Here is a 15,393-nt window from a genome sequence, read left to right as displayed (position 1 = left end):
GGGCTGGGGGACCCCAGGAAAAGCACAGAGACACACCCAGGCCACCCCCTCTGCCTGACAGAGCTAGAGCTGTCTTGTGAGGGGGGTCTCCTCCAGCCTGGGCTGCCACATGCTGTAGATGCAACTCCCGTGAAAGCCCTGAGACCCTGCCGCCCCGACCTAAGGGCAGTGGGTAATGGAGGAAGGAGAGGGAAAGGTGCTAAGAGAGACGGAGATGAAGTCAGACAGATCAGAAGGGAGAGACAGAGAAAGAGAACAGAAAAGATCAATAGAATCAGAAAAATAAGTAGGATACAGAGGCAGAGAGACACTAGAGATAGACAAACAGAAGTTTATGAGACCTCAAACTAGGGGGACAGTCCTTTGGTCTCCAAGACAGGACAATGAACCTTGCACTTTCTCAACCTCAGTCAGGCTGCATTCCATTCCCTCCCTATAGGCCTACCCTAGGGCCCCAAATCCCCTCCCCCCTTAAACTGCAACTGGGCTTAATCCTGAATCTCTGGAGGACATCTACCCACCCACCCATCTATCTATCCAGCCAGCCACCAATCCATCCATCCACCCACTCACTCACCCACCCATCTACCCTTCCTTCCATTCCTGCATTTAAAAGTCTTCAATGCCATCCCAGCCTCTAGGATACAGTGATGATAACAATCCACCATTTCAGAGGCCAGGTCTATTTCAGCACTTCACAACTGTTCCCTATGAATTCTCACCAACTTCCTCCCAGGGTCTAGTCATTAACACCATTTAACAGAAGAGGAAACTGACTTTGAAGGTGAGATAATTTGCCTGAAGTCAAAGAGCTGATTCCAAAACCTCCTTCTCCTCCCCTCCTTGGGTTGGCTAACAAGGTCTTTTGTGGTCTGACCTCTATCCATTCCCTAGCTAGCCTCACAACTTCTTGCTCCAACCATGCTAAATCTCCAGTTGATCCCAAGGTCCCTGGAGCTCTCATCTCTACAGAGGTGACCACCTCTGCAGTGGCAGCCTACAATGCCGTTCATGCCCAACCCATCCTGGCTTCCCACCAAGACCCAGGCCTAGCAGACCTCACTTAATTCTTCCACACTCAGACCCTCCCTCTACTCTGTGAAACCTTCCTTGGCCAGTGCCAGTGCCCTCCTTCCCACTGGGCCTCCTTCCTCCATGTTCCCGAAGCACCTGGTCCTGCCCCCCCCCTCTCTTTTTTTAAAGATTTTATTCACTTATTCATGAGAGACACAGAGAGAGGCAGAGACACAGGCAGAGGGAGAAGCAGGCTCCCTGTTGGGAGCCCGATGCGGGACTCGATCCCAGGACCCCGGGATCATGACCTGAGCTGAAGGCAGACGCTCAACCACTGAGCCACCCAGGCGCCCCGGTCCTGGCCTCTCCTGTTGCCATGTCTCTTCCTACTGCAACTAGTTGCCATGTCTACACTATGGGCTTCTTGAGGACAGGACCCTGTTTTTCTCTTTGGCATCAACAGCACTTATGTCATCAATAAGAATAATGAAAGCAAGCAGGATTTTGTTTCTAATATTTTCATATATCATTATTTAATTTTCTAAATCCACTTTGTTATTATTTCCATTTGGTGAGCAGGGAAGCCAGAGTACAGAGAGGTAAACAATCTGGCCAGGGACACACAGCCAGCAAGCAGAAGGATTGGTTTTGAAGCCGGCTGAGAAGCGTCAGAGCAGATGTTGTGCAGGACCTCACAATGATGGGGAGCAGAGAGGCAGCTTGCTCTGTGAGGAGGACCCTTTGGTCTCCTTCCCTCTCTCTGGCCCGCAGCACTGGCTCAGAGCTTGGCCCTCTTCCCTCTGCTATCTGCTCGCATATCCTTCCTTGCACATCTCAGCCACACTCACAGGTTCAAAGGACCACTCAGACACTCATCAATGACTCCCATATCCATCTCCCCCACAAAGGCCAGATCCTACATCTAACACCTCTGCTTGGCTGACCACGGGGATCTCAGACTCAACAGGTTCAAAACTGAGCTCCTCGTCTGCCACCTAAATGGGCTCCTCTTAAAGTCCTCCCAATCTCAGTTGGTGGCAATCCATCCTTCTCACTGCTGGGGCCAAAAAACCTTGAGCCAATCTTTGGCTCCTCTTCCATTCACCTCTCACACCCAATATGTGAGGAAACCCTGCAGGTTCTATCTTCCAGATCTGTGTGGAGTCTGACCACTTTTCATCTTTGCCACCACCACCTGACCCAAGCCCCCACCAGCTATCACCTGGATGTGAGTAACTGCCTCCTCACTGACCTCCTGATGTGCCCCCCTCATCTCCCTAAGACCTGTTCTCCACACAGCACACACACACACGCCTCACACCTTTACGTTAAAAGGTGAGTCAAATCAAGAACATCCTCTGCTCACAACCCTCCAGAACTACCTATCTGAGTAAAAGCCAAGAATTCACAATGGCCTGAACCTACATGACCCAGCCCTCACCTCTCTGACCTCATCCCCTCCCTCTACCCCCTGCCCACTTCACTCCAGCCCACAACCCTCCCCTAGGTTCCTCAAACCTTCCAGGAGATTCGGCACTAGTTCTTTTGTCTGCCCTCAGACACCCTTCTGGCTCCCTCCCTCACCTCCTTCAGATCCCCACTCAAATGGCCATTCCCCTGAACACCCTCCCTTCCTAACCATTTCATTTTCATTTTTTTTTTAGGATTTTATTTATTTATTCATGAGAGGCACACAGAGAGGCAAAGACACAGACAGAGGGAAAAGCAGACTCCCTGCAGGGAGCCCGATATAGGACTCGATCCCGGGACCTTGGGATCACAACCTGAGTGGAAGGCAGACGCTAAACCGCTGAGCCACCCAGGCACCCATCTCCCTATCTGTTTTTGTTGTTGTTGTTTTGTTTTGTTTGTTTGTTTGTTTTTAATTCATGAGAGACACACAGAGAGAGAGAGAGAGAGAGGCAGAGACACAGGGAGAGGGAGAAGCAGGCTCCATGCAGGGAGCCCGACGTGGGACTTGATCCCAGGTCTCCAGGATCAGGTCCTGGGCTGAAGGCGGCACTAAACCGCTGAGCCACCGGGCTGCCTTCCCTATCTGTTTTAAAACTCAGAACTGCTCTTTCTCACACTCCTCATTCTTCGCCGCCGCCTCACTATGCCCATAATATTTCTCATCACCTGACCTGTTGTATATTTTACTTATCTATTTTGGTTACAACCCCCCTACACTTGGGATGGAAGATCCATGAGGACAGGGATGTGTCTGTTTTGCTTCCTGCTGTATCCCCAGAATCTAGACCACTGCCTGGCACAGAGAGGGCATACATGGAATGAATTAATTCATTTGACTAGCTGCTGAGGAAAGTATTTGAGAAGCAAAAGGTAAGGTGGGTCCCTGACTCGAGGAGTTTAAAAATCTCCTTGGGAAGACAAGTCACATTCTCAGAAGAGTTAATGTTATGAAGAATATGTATTAGTGCCAACTGGTGGTACCAGCTGTGGATTTTGTCCAAATTCAGGGAAAGAACAGGTCAGAGCTTGGCCAATCAGAGAAGGTGCGAAAGAAGAGGCAGGAGCTATACAGAGCCTTGAATAATTCATAGAGTTTCCTGTAAGACATTAGTGAATCAGATTAGCTGCTTGTCTCTTAGCAAAGCCCTGAAGGGAGGGAACCCGAATGGCTATGTTTGGATGGGGGAGGGGAGGAGGCCCTGGCCTAGGACCTGGCACTGCCAAGGGTGCTGGACAGCCACAGGGCATCATGGAAGTGAGTGTGGTTGAGGGCAGGCTGGGGTAGCCCGTAACAGCCCCTATCTTGTCCAGCGCTCAAGCCTTGGGGAGTCCACCTCCTCAGAGCTTCTCTGACCGAGGAGAAATCCATCCTCACCCTGACCCCTCCACAGCAGCCCTGGAAACTCCTCGTCTGGGCCACACGTGCAGGAAAAACACACGAAAATTCAGATGCCTGGCATGCTTTTCCTAACCCCCCTGGCACAAATCTACCCCGCGATCCGGGGCTGTCCGTTTGTCCCCTCCCACTCTGGCAGGGCTCCACGCAGCCCCTCGCAGTGCACTGAGGTCTACAAAGCATGGTATATTTTGGGAGCGTGAGCTGAAACCACATAGGGGAAGGCAGGGATTGATCAGGAGGGGGACATGGCCTCAGGAGGACTTCAAACAAGGTCAGGAAGGAAACCATCCTGGACCCGCCGCAGCTGAGGGACCTTGTGTAGGAGGGACCAGAGGAAAGAAGCAAAGTGGGAGGATACAAGAGGCAGGGGTGTTCCCCGAAGGTATCAGGAAAACAAGGGCAGTAGATGGGGACTTCAGGGGTTCCTCCTGGTTCTAACGTTGCACAGCCTGCGGCCTCCATGTGCGGTGGGGGTAGTGCACAGTCCATGCGGCCTGGGGACGCTGGGCTTCACCCCGACCCCGTCCCCTCCCCGTCCCCAGGAGCGTCTGACCGCGGCCCCTTGCCCTACTCATCGCTTTATTTCCCACCTGGTGCCTAGGGCAGCTCCCCACGTGGCCGGCAAGCAGAGAAGCCATCGGCAGGATGTGTGGAGTCCCAAATGTCCCCAAGCGCCCCGCGAAAGCCTCCCTCCATTCCTGTGTGTTCTCATGGGCCGGGCCGGGCCGAGGCAGCCCCGTGGGAGCCCGGGCGCCGGCGAGGGGAGAGCAGGCCGCGCCTATCCGACGGGCTGCGGGGAGACCGGGCGGGGGGAGGCCGAGTTCCGCGGGCGCAGCGCCTCGGAAGGGAGCGCGCTGGGGGGCCGGGCGGGGTCCGCTGGGTGCTCTCTGCCCGCGCCCCAGCGAAACCCGCCGCCCCACGCGCAGCGTCGCCCCGCCTCGCCCCGCCTCGCCCCGCCTGTCTCGACTGCAAGTGCGCGGGGGCGGGAGGGTGACGAGCGCCGCGGCCGCGTTCCCGAACTCTCCCCCCGCACCCCGCGCCGGCGGCACCCACGGCCAGGGCCGCACCCCCCACTCTCCCTCACCGGGGCATCTGTATTTATTAAACTGGCCGGACCCGGGTCACAGGTGCCCGGCCTCGGTCCGCACCTGGCGCGGTGACCAGAGCCGAGCTCTCCGGCGAAAGCGGCGGCGGCGCCTCACCCTCCCCAGCCCTCCCGAGAGCCCCGGTCTCCGCCCAAGGTCCCGGCAAAGGCCCGCTCCCACCCCCCGCCGCCCGCTGATCTCATCGTCCCACGTCCAGGCGTTCGCACACCAGAGCCCTGTCCGAGTCCTGCCAAGTCCTGCCGTCTTCAAGGCCGTGCCTAGGCTCCTGCAGAGTTCCCCGCCTGGTCCTACCACGACACCGCCCCTCATCTAAAAGCAGGTGGCACCCCAGCCTCGACCACAGTAGAAAATCCAACCTTCCAATGTGCTGAACCTGTTTTAATTTATAAGCTGTTTTTATATCCAATACCTAATTCTATTCTCACCACAGTTTAGTGTGAGGTTCACTGAGTAAAACTCAACACCACACCACCATCCCCAGCCCCACCCACCACCCCATGCCCCTGGCCGGCACTCACCCCGCTCTGGTCAGTTGATGGCACATGTACAAGCTAGATCTCCATGCATTCAACAAAACCTTACAACGAAGCCATTACGGGCGAGGTGGAGTCAAGAAGCTCATAACCACCATGCTGATTGCCCTGAGGACAGGGGCCACTATGTCCTAGACCCCTGCATCTACCCACCTCAGGGCCTGTCCAGAGGACACTAGGGAGCTTTGAGGACAGAGCCTGCTAGGAGCCTTCTACCCACTGGGAGGCACAAAGCCAGTTTGAGCCTGGACTACACAGGGCCCAAGAGGCCATCAGCAAAGTGGGCAGTGGGATGAGGGTAAGTGGGGAGGGCCTGACAGGAGGCCTGTGTTCAGGGCTGCCCTGGACCCTTTGTTGTTTGGGGGTTTTTTTGTTTAAAGATTTTATTTATTTATTCATGAGAGACAGAGAGAGAGAGAGGCAGAGACACAGGCAGAGGGAGAAGCAGGCTCCAGGCAGGGAGCCCGATGCGGGACTCAATTCCAGGATCCCGGGATCATGCCCTGGGCTGAAGGCAGGTATTCAACCACTGAGCCACCCAGGGGGCCCTGCCCTGAACCCTTTGAAAGGAGATGGTTGACAAGTCTGCACTACAAAGTTGTGGAGGAGGGTGCCGTCCTTGAAATGCCCATGGGGTCTGCACCCCAAGAGCTTGTTTGGGGGGAAAAGAGGAAGGTAGATGCATCCAGTGACCTGAGTGGCCCCATTTTGCCCTGGCTGCACTTTGAGATCCAGGTGGGAGCCACAGGAAAGGCAGTGAGGCGGGTCAATGCTGTCTGGAAAGATTAGGTAAGAAGGAAGAATTGAGCTAGAGGTGGAGCAAGTGACGATCAGACGAGTCTGAATCAAAGCCTGCACCCACCAGCATGGCCACCCTCAGAGCAGCCACAGGACAGGGAATCAGAGACTCTAGACAGCCCCCCCCCCCAATCTAGCTTGGAAACTGAGGCACAGAGGGGAAACTGACCAGGTCACACAACAAGTCAAAGGAATAGCCAGTTCCAGACCCCAGATCTCTGACTCCAGCCCAGGACACTGGCCACTGCCCCACAAATCTAGGCCAGACTCAAGGAAGGCCACTCCCAATGAAGCCACTGTTAGACTACTAGGATTGGCTTGTGGTAGACACAGGCCTTGGAGTCCCTTTCTCCAAATACCCAAAGTCACACCCACTAGATGGGGGTGGGGAAGAAGGTTGGGAGAGGAACCTAGGTTCACTGGCTGGGATCCCTGGCTCATCAGAGAAAAGAAATTCATTTCTGCATTCCTGCAAAAACATCCATTTACTTAACCTCTCCCTATCTTTCTGTACCAAGGATCCACCATGTGCCGCCAGAGGGGCCAGTATATGGAACTTAAATGAGCATGGATCAATAAATGTTTGTTGAATGACTTCATGAAGTCCGACGAAGGCTGAGAGATAGACTCTGGACCAATAGGCAGGCAGGTAGGCTTTCTCTTCAGAGAGCTTACATCTAGAAAGGACAGGTAAGCCACATGCTCAGGGAACCCCGAGAATCTCTCCAGTGATGCATGGAGGTGGCAAAAATGACAAATTTGGCCCAAGAGAAAGAAAGATCCCTGGCTAAATGTACAAGGCTAAATGTACAAACCTTCTACCCACAGGCCTGGGTTTCTGGCTCTCAGGACTGGTGGGCTCTGGCAAGGGCTGGGGTCTCAACAGTGCTGCTGGGGACACAGGAAGATATGCCTCTTAGGCTAAGAAGAGGGACAGGGAACTAGAGAGACATGAGGGGAAGCTGAAAAGGGACAGAGGAGGTGCAAGCAGGAGCCATGCCCCTGGCCGGCACTCACCTCATCCACTGGGCTTGCCAGGACCAGGCCTTTCTCCTGCTCTCTGGACTCAGCCTGTCCTGCTCGCCAAAGTAACTGAAGCCTCAGGGCTCAGCCAGGCAGGCCCCAAGGCCCCGCCACCCCGCTCTGGACTGCCACAGAGCTCTCTGGGAAACAGGGCAGCAAAAACAGCCCTGACAGATCCAGAGAGTGAGACAGTCTATGGCATAACCAGCCCTGTCTTGTCAGGAACTCAGGATCATCATGGCAAAGAAAGAGGTGGGGGCCTAAGAATCAAATGTAACAAGAGGTGGGGGCCTAAGAATCAAATGTAACACATGGACTTTTTTTTTTTAATAAAGATTTTATTTATTTATTCATGAGACACACACACACACACACAGAGAGAGAGAGAGCTCGCAAGAGGCAGAGACACAGTCGGAGACACAGACAGAGGGAAAAGCAGGCTCCACGCAGGGAGCCTGACATGGGACTCGATCCCGTGTCTCCAGGATCAGGCCCTGGGCTGAAGGCGTTGCTAAACCGCTGAGCCACCCAGGCTGCCCCAATAATGCGTGGACCTTGACTGGATCCTGAACTAAAGAAACCAGTGGTCAAAGACACACTAGGACAATGGGGCACATCTGAGTTCAGGCTGGGCATCGGATAAATTATTAAAGGGTGTGATGCCAGTACTATGGTCACACAGGAACATATCCTTATTTCTTGCAGCTGTGTAATGAAGTATTTAGAGGTGAAAACACGCAATTATGTAATTTACCATAAAATACTTGGGCAAAAAAAATGGATTCATCATATATGGCAAAATGTGGACAATTATTAAGTCTAAGTAGTGGGCATTTGAGTGTCTTGAATTATATGTATGCCTCAGGCCAGTGGTGAGGGGCCAAAGTGACAGGTAAAGGCCAGAGCCACCGCATAAGAGCTCAATAAAGTCTACCCACTACCAGCAGCAGCAGCATCTCGGAGATGCAGACTTGATTCTGCCTCCCATGACCTAAATCACTCTGGTCACCCATTTCTAGACTCACGGCCTGAGAGGACAGCACTCCTGCAGGCTGGAGGAAGGGGGTGCTAGCTGGCTGGCTGAGTAATGGGAGGGATTTGTGAACCAAATACACACAGGTGTCTGCACCAACACCTGCAGCTGCCCACCCCCACCCCCCGGTGGAGGGGGGGAGCCTGAGATTTATGTTCACTGCCTCTTCTGGCTCTACCCACCTGCCAACCCCCAAATGCCCATATTTACACACCACCGGGATCATTGTACTCTGCTCCCTGCAGATTCCCTCCCTGCCTATCTCCCCAAGTGGAAACCCCTCTGCAAAGTGTCCCTACCCAGCCCCAGCCCCCACCCACACCCTGGGCTCGCTGAGTTGTCCAGACGTAGACTCATCTCTGTGGCCCACAGTCACTGGTGTGAAAGACCCTGCGGCCTCCTCTCTACAGACCCGTGCTATGTGACCTGGGGCAAGTCCTTTAGCCTTTCTACCCCAGGGGTCTTCACTGCAGGGAACTGTGACTGTCGGGGGCAAATGCTGGGTACCAGTGCCAGCGTGACCAATGTGACACACTCAGGGCAGCTCAGAGCTCACACTCAGAGGCCAATGATGAAACTTATTTGAGATCTGGGCTCTGCCCTACTCCCCTCTCCCAGACCTCCTCTCCTCCTCTCTCACAGCCCCCACTTCTAGGGCGGAGCCCCTATCTCCACATGGGGGTGGGGGGAGCATGGACAACAGGCCTGGAGTCGACTACAGAGACTCCGGACCCAGTCTCAGAAGCAATCAAAACTCAGAAACCGCCCCCTGAGCTGTGAGCAGAAGGCTGGTGTGGCCTCACCTTAAAATCCAGCACATCACCCCACCCCCAACCCAAGCCACTGCCCCACCCACCCCACAACCCCACTGGGAAGGGAAGGGGATGTAGGGTCAGGAATGTGGGGCAGGGCAGAGTGTGAAAAGTGGCTACAGCAAGATTCTTTAGGGCCAGGGAATTGGATGCAGCCTGGGTCCCTGGCGTCCCACGGCCGAACCCCGGGGCCTATTCTGTCCTCGAGCAAACCCCACACAAGCTCCTCTCCTCACTTCACCCCTCTCCATCACAGCCACCACATCCAACTTCAAGGGCGGAGGCTGATCTTTCTCCCCATACCTCCTAGTACCACACTCTCAAATTTAGGCCATGAAGTGGAGTCAGAACCCCCCTGGGGCACAGGGCCACCTTTGCAGCACCTCTACCACCACATAGACAGAGTTAGAGCCTATGAGAGAAAGATGGGCCTTCCTTTTGATCTCAGAATTCCACTGCTGGGAATTTAGCCCGAGAGGATAACTGGACAAGTGTTCGGGCATGTATGGACTAGGATGTTCTGTGCAGATTGTTTATAGTGCAAAAATTTAGAAACAACCTGAACGCCTAAGACTAGAGTTGCTTGAATTAATTAGGATAAATCATACCGTGCGATGCTGTGCAGCCATAACAATGGCCTGTCGGCATTAGAAAATACAGCTTAATGTATCCTCCCAAAATGACAGAATACGAATCTACCTGTGCAGTTTGACATCGTTTTGTAAACGTTTGTGTAGATCGAAAGTTAAAAAAAAAAAGAAGACTAAAAGATCCACATACAGAATGTTCATGTAAGTCACAGTAGTATCACACATAATTTTTTATTTGAGTTTTTCCAGTTTTTCCATGGGACATACATTATTCTTGAACAAAAAAGAAAACATATTTCTTTTAAGTGTGTGTTTTTGTTTTTGTGTTTTAAGTAGGCTCCATGCCAAGCATAGAGCCCAACATGGGGCTTGAACTCAGGACCCTAAGATTAAGACCTGAGCTGAAATCAAGAGTAGGATGCTCAACCAATTCAACTACCCAGGTACCCCCCAAAATATGTATTTTTAAAAAATAAGTTACATGAATCAGCCTAGCTGAGGCCAAGACCCTGCCCTGGGGCACAGGACAGGGGGACTTCCAGTATCTCCAGGGAAATCACGATTAAAGGAGAGCCAAGGGCAGGTCTGAAAGTTGCCCCAGAAATGCAGTCTGCATGAGAGGGGCAGTGCCCTCCCCCCTGGGATTACATGTGTCTCAGAGATTTAAGGTTGAAAGGGCCCTTCCAGACCTCCTCACCCAGTTCTCCCAGGGTATAGACTAAGACAGGCTGGAATTATCTTGGGTACTATTGATTCCCCAGTGCCTAGAACAGTGTCTGGCACAAAGTAGGTGCTCAGTTAATGTTTGTTGAATGACTTACTGAAGTCTGAAGAGGGCTAAGAGATGGGCTCTCTGGAGCAAGGGGCAGGTGGATCCAACAGGTAGGCTTCCTCACAGCCTATCAGCTGAAGAGGGCCCTTAGATCAGGGATCCCCACCCAGGTAAAATCCCTGGGGAGTTTAAAACAACAACAACAACAACAACAACTGTCAGATCCCAGCCCTAGAAATATTGATACAATTGGTCTGACATGGGACTCAGAAGCTGAAATGTTTTTTAAAGAACCCAGGGGGATTCTCGGGTGCAAACAGAGCACCTTTAGAGGCTATCCAGACTGACAGAAACACACTCTGAGAAGGCAGTGCCCTGCCAAAGTCACCCAGCGAGTTAGTGACAAGCCAGGAAAGCTGGGCCCCTGGGGCTGCCAACCCAAGGGTCCTGACCCTGGGGAACTGGGCCTTCTTCCACATTTACCTCTGTGTTTTCAGGGTGCTGACCTCCAGTGTCCACCCTCCTGGGGAAGTGAATCAGGCTGGAAGGTGGACAGGGAAGCCCAAGGGGAGGCCCCTTTGGACCCTACTCCCTGTGATCACCCAGCCCTGGGTGACGCAGGTTCAGAGGCCCTGAGACCCCCCCCCCAGATGGTGCTCCAAGGCACTTTGACAAATGTCAGGAGCTCAGCCTCAAGACCCAGCTCACCTACCCTCCCCAACTGATTCCCTGTGGGTGGGGGCCCACCCCTCTGGTCACCCAGAGGGATCTTCAAGAAACTGGATGTCAGACTCTGAGCGGCCCACCCTGCACACTCAGGACCAGTTCCTCACATCTGCTGGCCAGGAACAATCATAAATTCTCTACCTTTCACTGCTCCTTTTCAGTCACTCCAGCCCTGGCCTCACTCACCCAGGGTGAGTTGTGAGGCAGTGGCCCTGGCCACACAATCCTGCCAAGAACAGGCGTGGGCCTGCTTTCCCTTCCCTGCTGAGGTCTTGACCTGCTCCAGGATCTACGGCCCAGACCCCTCCCATCCTCCCAACCCAGAGTTAATGTACAATCTGCACCAGGAGCTCTAATTATTCAGGCAGCTCTAATTGACCTCCTCTACTTCACCCCATAGAGTCTGGCCAGAATCTGAAGGCTGCCCAAGACTCCCTCCTCCACCAAGGCCCCCCTTCCCACCTCCCAGCTGACCAGCCCCTCTGCCCACCAAGACCGCCCCTGTCTTCAACAAATTCATTTTGTCCAGCCTTTACTGGGCACTTCTCAGACATCAAGTGTTAGGCTAGCCTGGGAACTCAGTCAAATCAGCCTTCAGGGTTCACAGACATGGGCATCAAGAGCCAGGGTGAAGGCTTCAAAGGGGACCAGAGTTGAAGACAGGAGCAGAAAGATTCTAATGAGGGGTGCCTGGGTGGCTCAGTCAGTTACATGGCTGCCTTTGGCTCAGGTCATGATCTCAGGGTCCTGGGGATCCAGCCGTGAATCGAGCCTGGTTCTCCCTCTGCCATGTCCCTCCGCTTGCTCATACTCTGCTCTGGCTCTCAAGAAAGAAGAAAGAAGAAAAGAAAGAGAGAGAGATAGAGAGAAAGGGAGGGAGGGAGGGAAGGAGGGAGGGAGGGAGGGATCCCTGGGTGGCTCAGCGGTTTAGCGCCTGCCTTCCGCCCAGGGCATGATCCTGGAGACACAGGATCCAGTCCCACATCAGGCTCCTTGCATGGAGCCTGCTTCTCCATCTGTCTCTGCCTCCCTCTCTCTCTCTCTCTCTCATGAATGAATAAATAAAATCTTTTTTAAAAAAGGGTGGGGGAAAAAAAAAAGGGTGGGGGGAGGAAGGAAGGAGAAAGAAAGATAGATTCCGGTGAGGATAGAGCAGAAAGAGTTTGAGGTAGAGCAAAGCAGCTCACACTTGAAGGCACCAAATGCCACGAGGTCCAGCACACAGATTTTGCGGGACGGGCAGAGGTCTGCGGTGCTGTATTTCTAGCTAGCATCTAGGTGAGGCTGCTGGACCGAGGACTACACTTTCAGAAGTGAGGACTTAGCAGGGTTTAGAGACCATTCTCTCACGGACTCTAAGTTCCAAGGGGGTGGGACCCACTGCTCCCTCAGAGTCTCAGTGGCCAGTACGGGGCCTGTGGACACGCTGAGCGGATGAATGGTGTAATTAATTAGTTAATCCCGGCAAAATGCCCAGCATTAGATGGCCCTACAGAGAACCCTCCAACTAATTGTGAAACACAATACCGGAGAGGAGTCTATGCAAAGCCACGCAAAGCACAAAGGAAGAAGGGTTAATTCTCCCAGGTTGTGGGAGGAGGAGCTGAATCACTCAAAAGAGGTCACTTTGCACTAGGTCTTAGAGGGTGGGTCAGATTTACCCAGGTGGAGGCTGGCCGAAGGGCGGGGGCAGCACAGGTGCAAAGGTAAAGAGACCTAGAGCCTGGGGTAGGTTCCAGGAATCAGAGTAGTGTCACCTAGGGCTGCAGAGTCTATGAAAGGGGAGGTAGGAAACACAAAATAGAAAATTAAGTTAGGGGGAAAAAATGCAGTTAGGGTGTGAGAGCACCAAGCTGGGAGGTGGGCATCCATCGGTGCAAATGGAGATGTTGGAGATGTTTGCACAGGGAACAGGCACCCTGGAGTAGAAGTGCCATCAGAGGTCACCAGGTCCTGCCCGGAGGAAGTGGGGAGGAAGGGAGTGCAGCAGAAAGAGCAGAGGCAGGAGGAAGCTATGTTGGGAGGCAACAGAATGTCTTGTGGGGGGATGAGACTTGTGTGGAGGGTGGAATGGGATGCTTTCCCTGACTCTGACAGATCTCACAAGTACTTAAAAACTGCCTACTCTGGGCTGCCTGGGTGGCTCAGTGGTTAAGTGTCTACTCAGATCATGTTTTCAAGGTCCTGGGATTGTGAGATCAAGCCTGCATTGGCTCCCTGCTCCATGGGGAATCGGCTTCTCCGTCTCCCTCTGCTTGCCGCCTCCGCCCCCCAACCCCTGGCTTGTGCTCCCTCTGTGCTGTCAAATAAATAAATTAGTAAACAAAAACAAAAAATCCACCCACTTTGTGCCAGCCCTGACCCAGGCACTGAGCAACGGAGAAGATGATCATTTCCCAAAAGCCCCCAGTGCTGTTCAGGCAGTAGGAGGGGGGCTTCCACCATCTGCCCGCATTTCCCCCACACTTGTCCTTCCCCCAGCGTTGTCAGAGGTGTTTACTGTGTGCCTACTGTGTGCAGGCTCGCTGCAAGCACAGCCCTGGCCAGAGGAGCAGTCAGGACCCCCTGGACAAGTGCTCTGGGGAGGCCTGTCCAGATGCTGCCCACGTGTGGTTCCAGCCCCATCCTCTGGGGAAATGAGCAACATCTGTCCGATCCAGTGCGGGGAGAGGCCCTGTGGCTAGGGAATCCACGACTCAGTGGGGAGGGGAAAGAAACGTGAAAAGGGTGGCAGGACAAGGAGGGCAGGTATACTGAAATTCCCAGTGAGAATCCCCTGCTGGCCGAGCTAGTCCTCCAATCCCCAAAGGCCTGTTGGATTCCCCTTTCCAATGGGACTAGAGCCAAACTCCCAACAACCCTGGGAGACACCAAGAGAGCCAGGTGACTCCCACTTCCCAGGCTAGGGGGAGCCAGGCCTGGGGTGAGGGAGGGTTCCAGGGCTGTCCTCCAAAGGCTCCAGGGAGGAGGGACCTTGTGGCTGGCTGGGGTCTGAAGAGTAGGGGGAGCAGAGGAGGATGGGTCTATCCTAAAGGACAGCTGGGTGCGGTGGGGAGGATGAGACAATTTAGCACAAGTCCCCGAAATGAAAATGGGACAGAGACAGCAGGCCCTGCCCAGAAGCCTGGCTGGAGAGGCGGAGAAACCACGCTACCCCCACCTCCAGCGACTCACCCAACTGCTCCTTTGAAAATAAACCTATTCGTTCTGCCTAATTCCTTTCCTGCCCTATGCCCCGCTCCGGGCCTAGACCTCTCCAGGGATCTGAAGAGATTCCCTGCTATCCAGACCCCGGGGGGTGACGTCCAGAATTAATTAATGTTTGTAAAGTGCCCGGGAGATCCTGGGACCGGGGACCCCGGGGCGCCAGGAGAGCCGCGCAGGAAATTAACAGGGAGAGGCGGGGCGCGGGGCGAGGGGGGGGCGGGGGCGGCCAGAACCTGGGACTCCTGGAAGGGGGGCGCGGAGAAGACGCTCCGACGAAAGCGGGCAGGGCAGGAGAGAGCCGGAGGGAAAAGGTGCGAGTGGACCGTCACTAGAGGACTCCGGGCTCCAGGCTGAGCCTGCCTTCCCCCACAGCTCCGCCCCACCCCCAGAGCCAGTCACGTCCAGGCCCGGATGCCTTTCCCCAACTCAGGCCCCAGCCACCCACCTGCCCCGCCCGGGACCACCTGCAGAGGAAGTGGCCTCTCCCCGGGCTCCGAGACAGGCGAGCGGGGTGTCTGCAGGGGTGCAGGCTTCGCGGAGGGGGCGCCCCCGCCCAACAACTCCCGCGGAGGGCTCCGACTTCTACCTGGGCGAACATTTCACTTCCTTTCTCCAAAAGAGAGGCGAGCCGTTACCTCGCTCCTTGAAGTTGGGGACTTCCAGGTCTTCCGTCCGGGGGCGGCGGCAGACGCACGCAAATGGCACCCGGGCCCCCTCCCGGCCCGCGCCCCCTCGGACTCGGCTCACTCACCCCAAAGTGCTGATGAAGCCATTGACGGAGCCCTCGGCGTACAGGGAGACGATGTCCCCGATGTGAAGAAAGCTGGACATCTCGCTCATGGCTGCAGCCCGCCGGGGCCCCGGGGCGGTGGGGGCGCTCTGGGGCGCGGGGCCAGGCTGGGTGCAG

General features: G+C 54.6%; 1 protein-coding gene across 6 annotated transcripts in view; it reads right to left on the bottom strand.

Moving 5' to 3' along the window:
- The window catches only part of ITPR3 (inositol 1,4,5-trisphosphate receptor type 3), a 69,219-nt gene extending 53,826 nt beyond the window's left edge, over positions 1-15,393 (bottom strand). For 4 of the 6 annotated variants that reach the window (XM_038553756.1, XM_038553758.1, XM_038553759.1 and 1 more), the window contains exon 1: positions 4,477-4,613. In XM_038553756.1, coding sequence (XP_038409684.1) covers positions 4,477-4,598 — 122 coding nt within the window. In that variant the 5' untranslated portion in view covers positions 4,599-4,613. Of the gene's footprint in view, positions 1-4,476; positions 4,614-15,237 lie in introns of those variants that run through there. The other 2 variants (XM_038553760.1, XM_038553762.1) reach the window with 1 other exon arrangement.

Source organism: Canis lupus, chromosome 12 (genome assembly GCF_011100685.1).
Source record: "Canis lupus familiaris isolate Mischka breed German Shepherd chromosome 12, alternate assembly UU_Cfam_GSD_1.0, whole genome shotgun sequence".
In the NCBI taxonomy this organism is placed as follows: domain Eukaryota; kingdom Metazoa; phylum Chordata; class Mammalia; order Carnivora; family Canidae; genus Canis; species Canis lupus.
The sequence above is the reverse complement of the archived record's forward strand: the minus strand, read 5'-3'. Positions and strand labels throughout refer to the sequence as shown.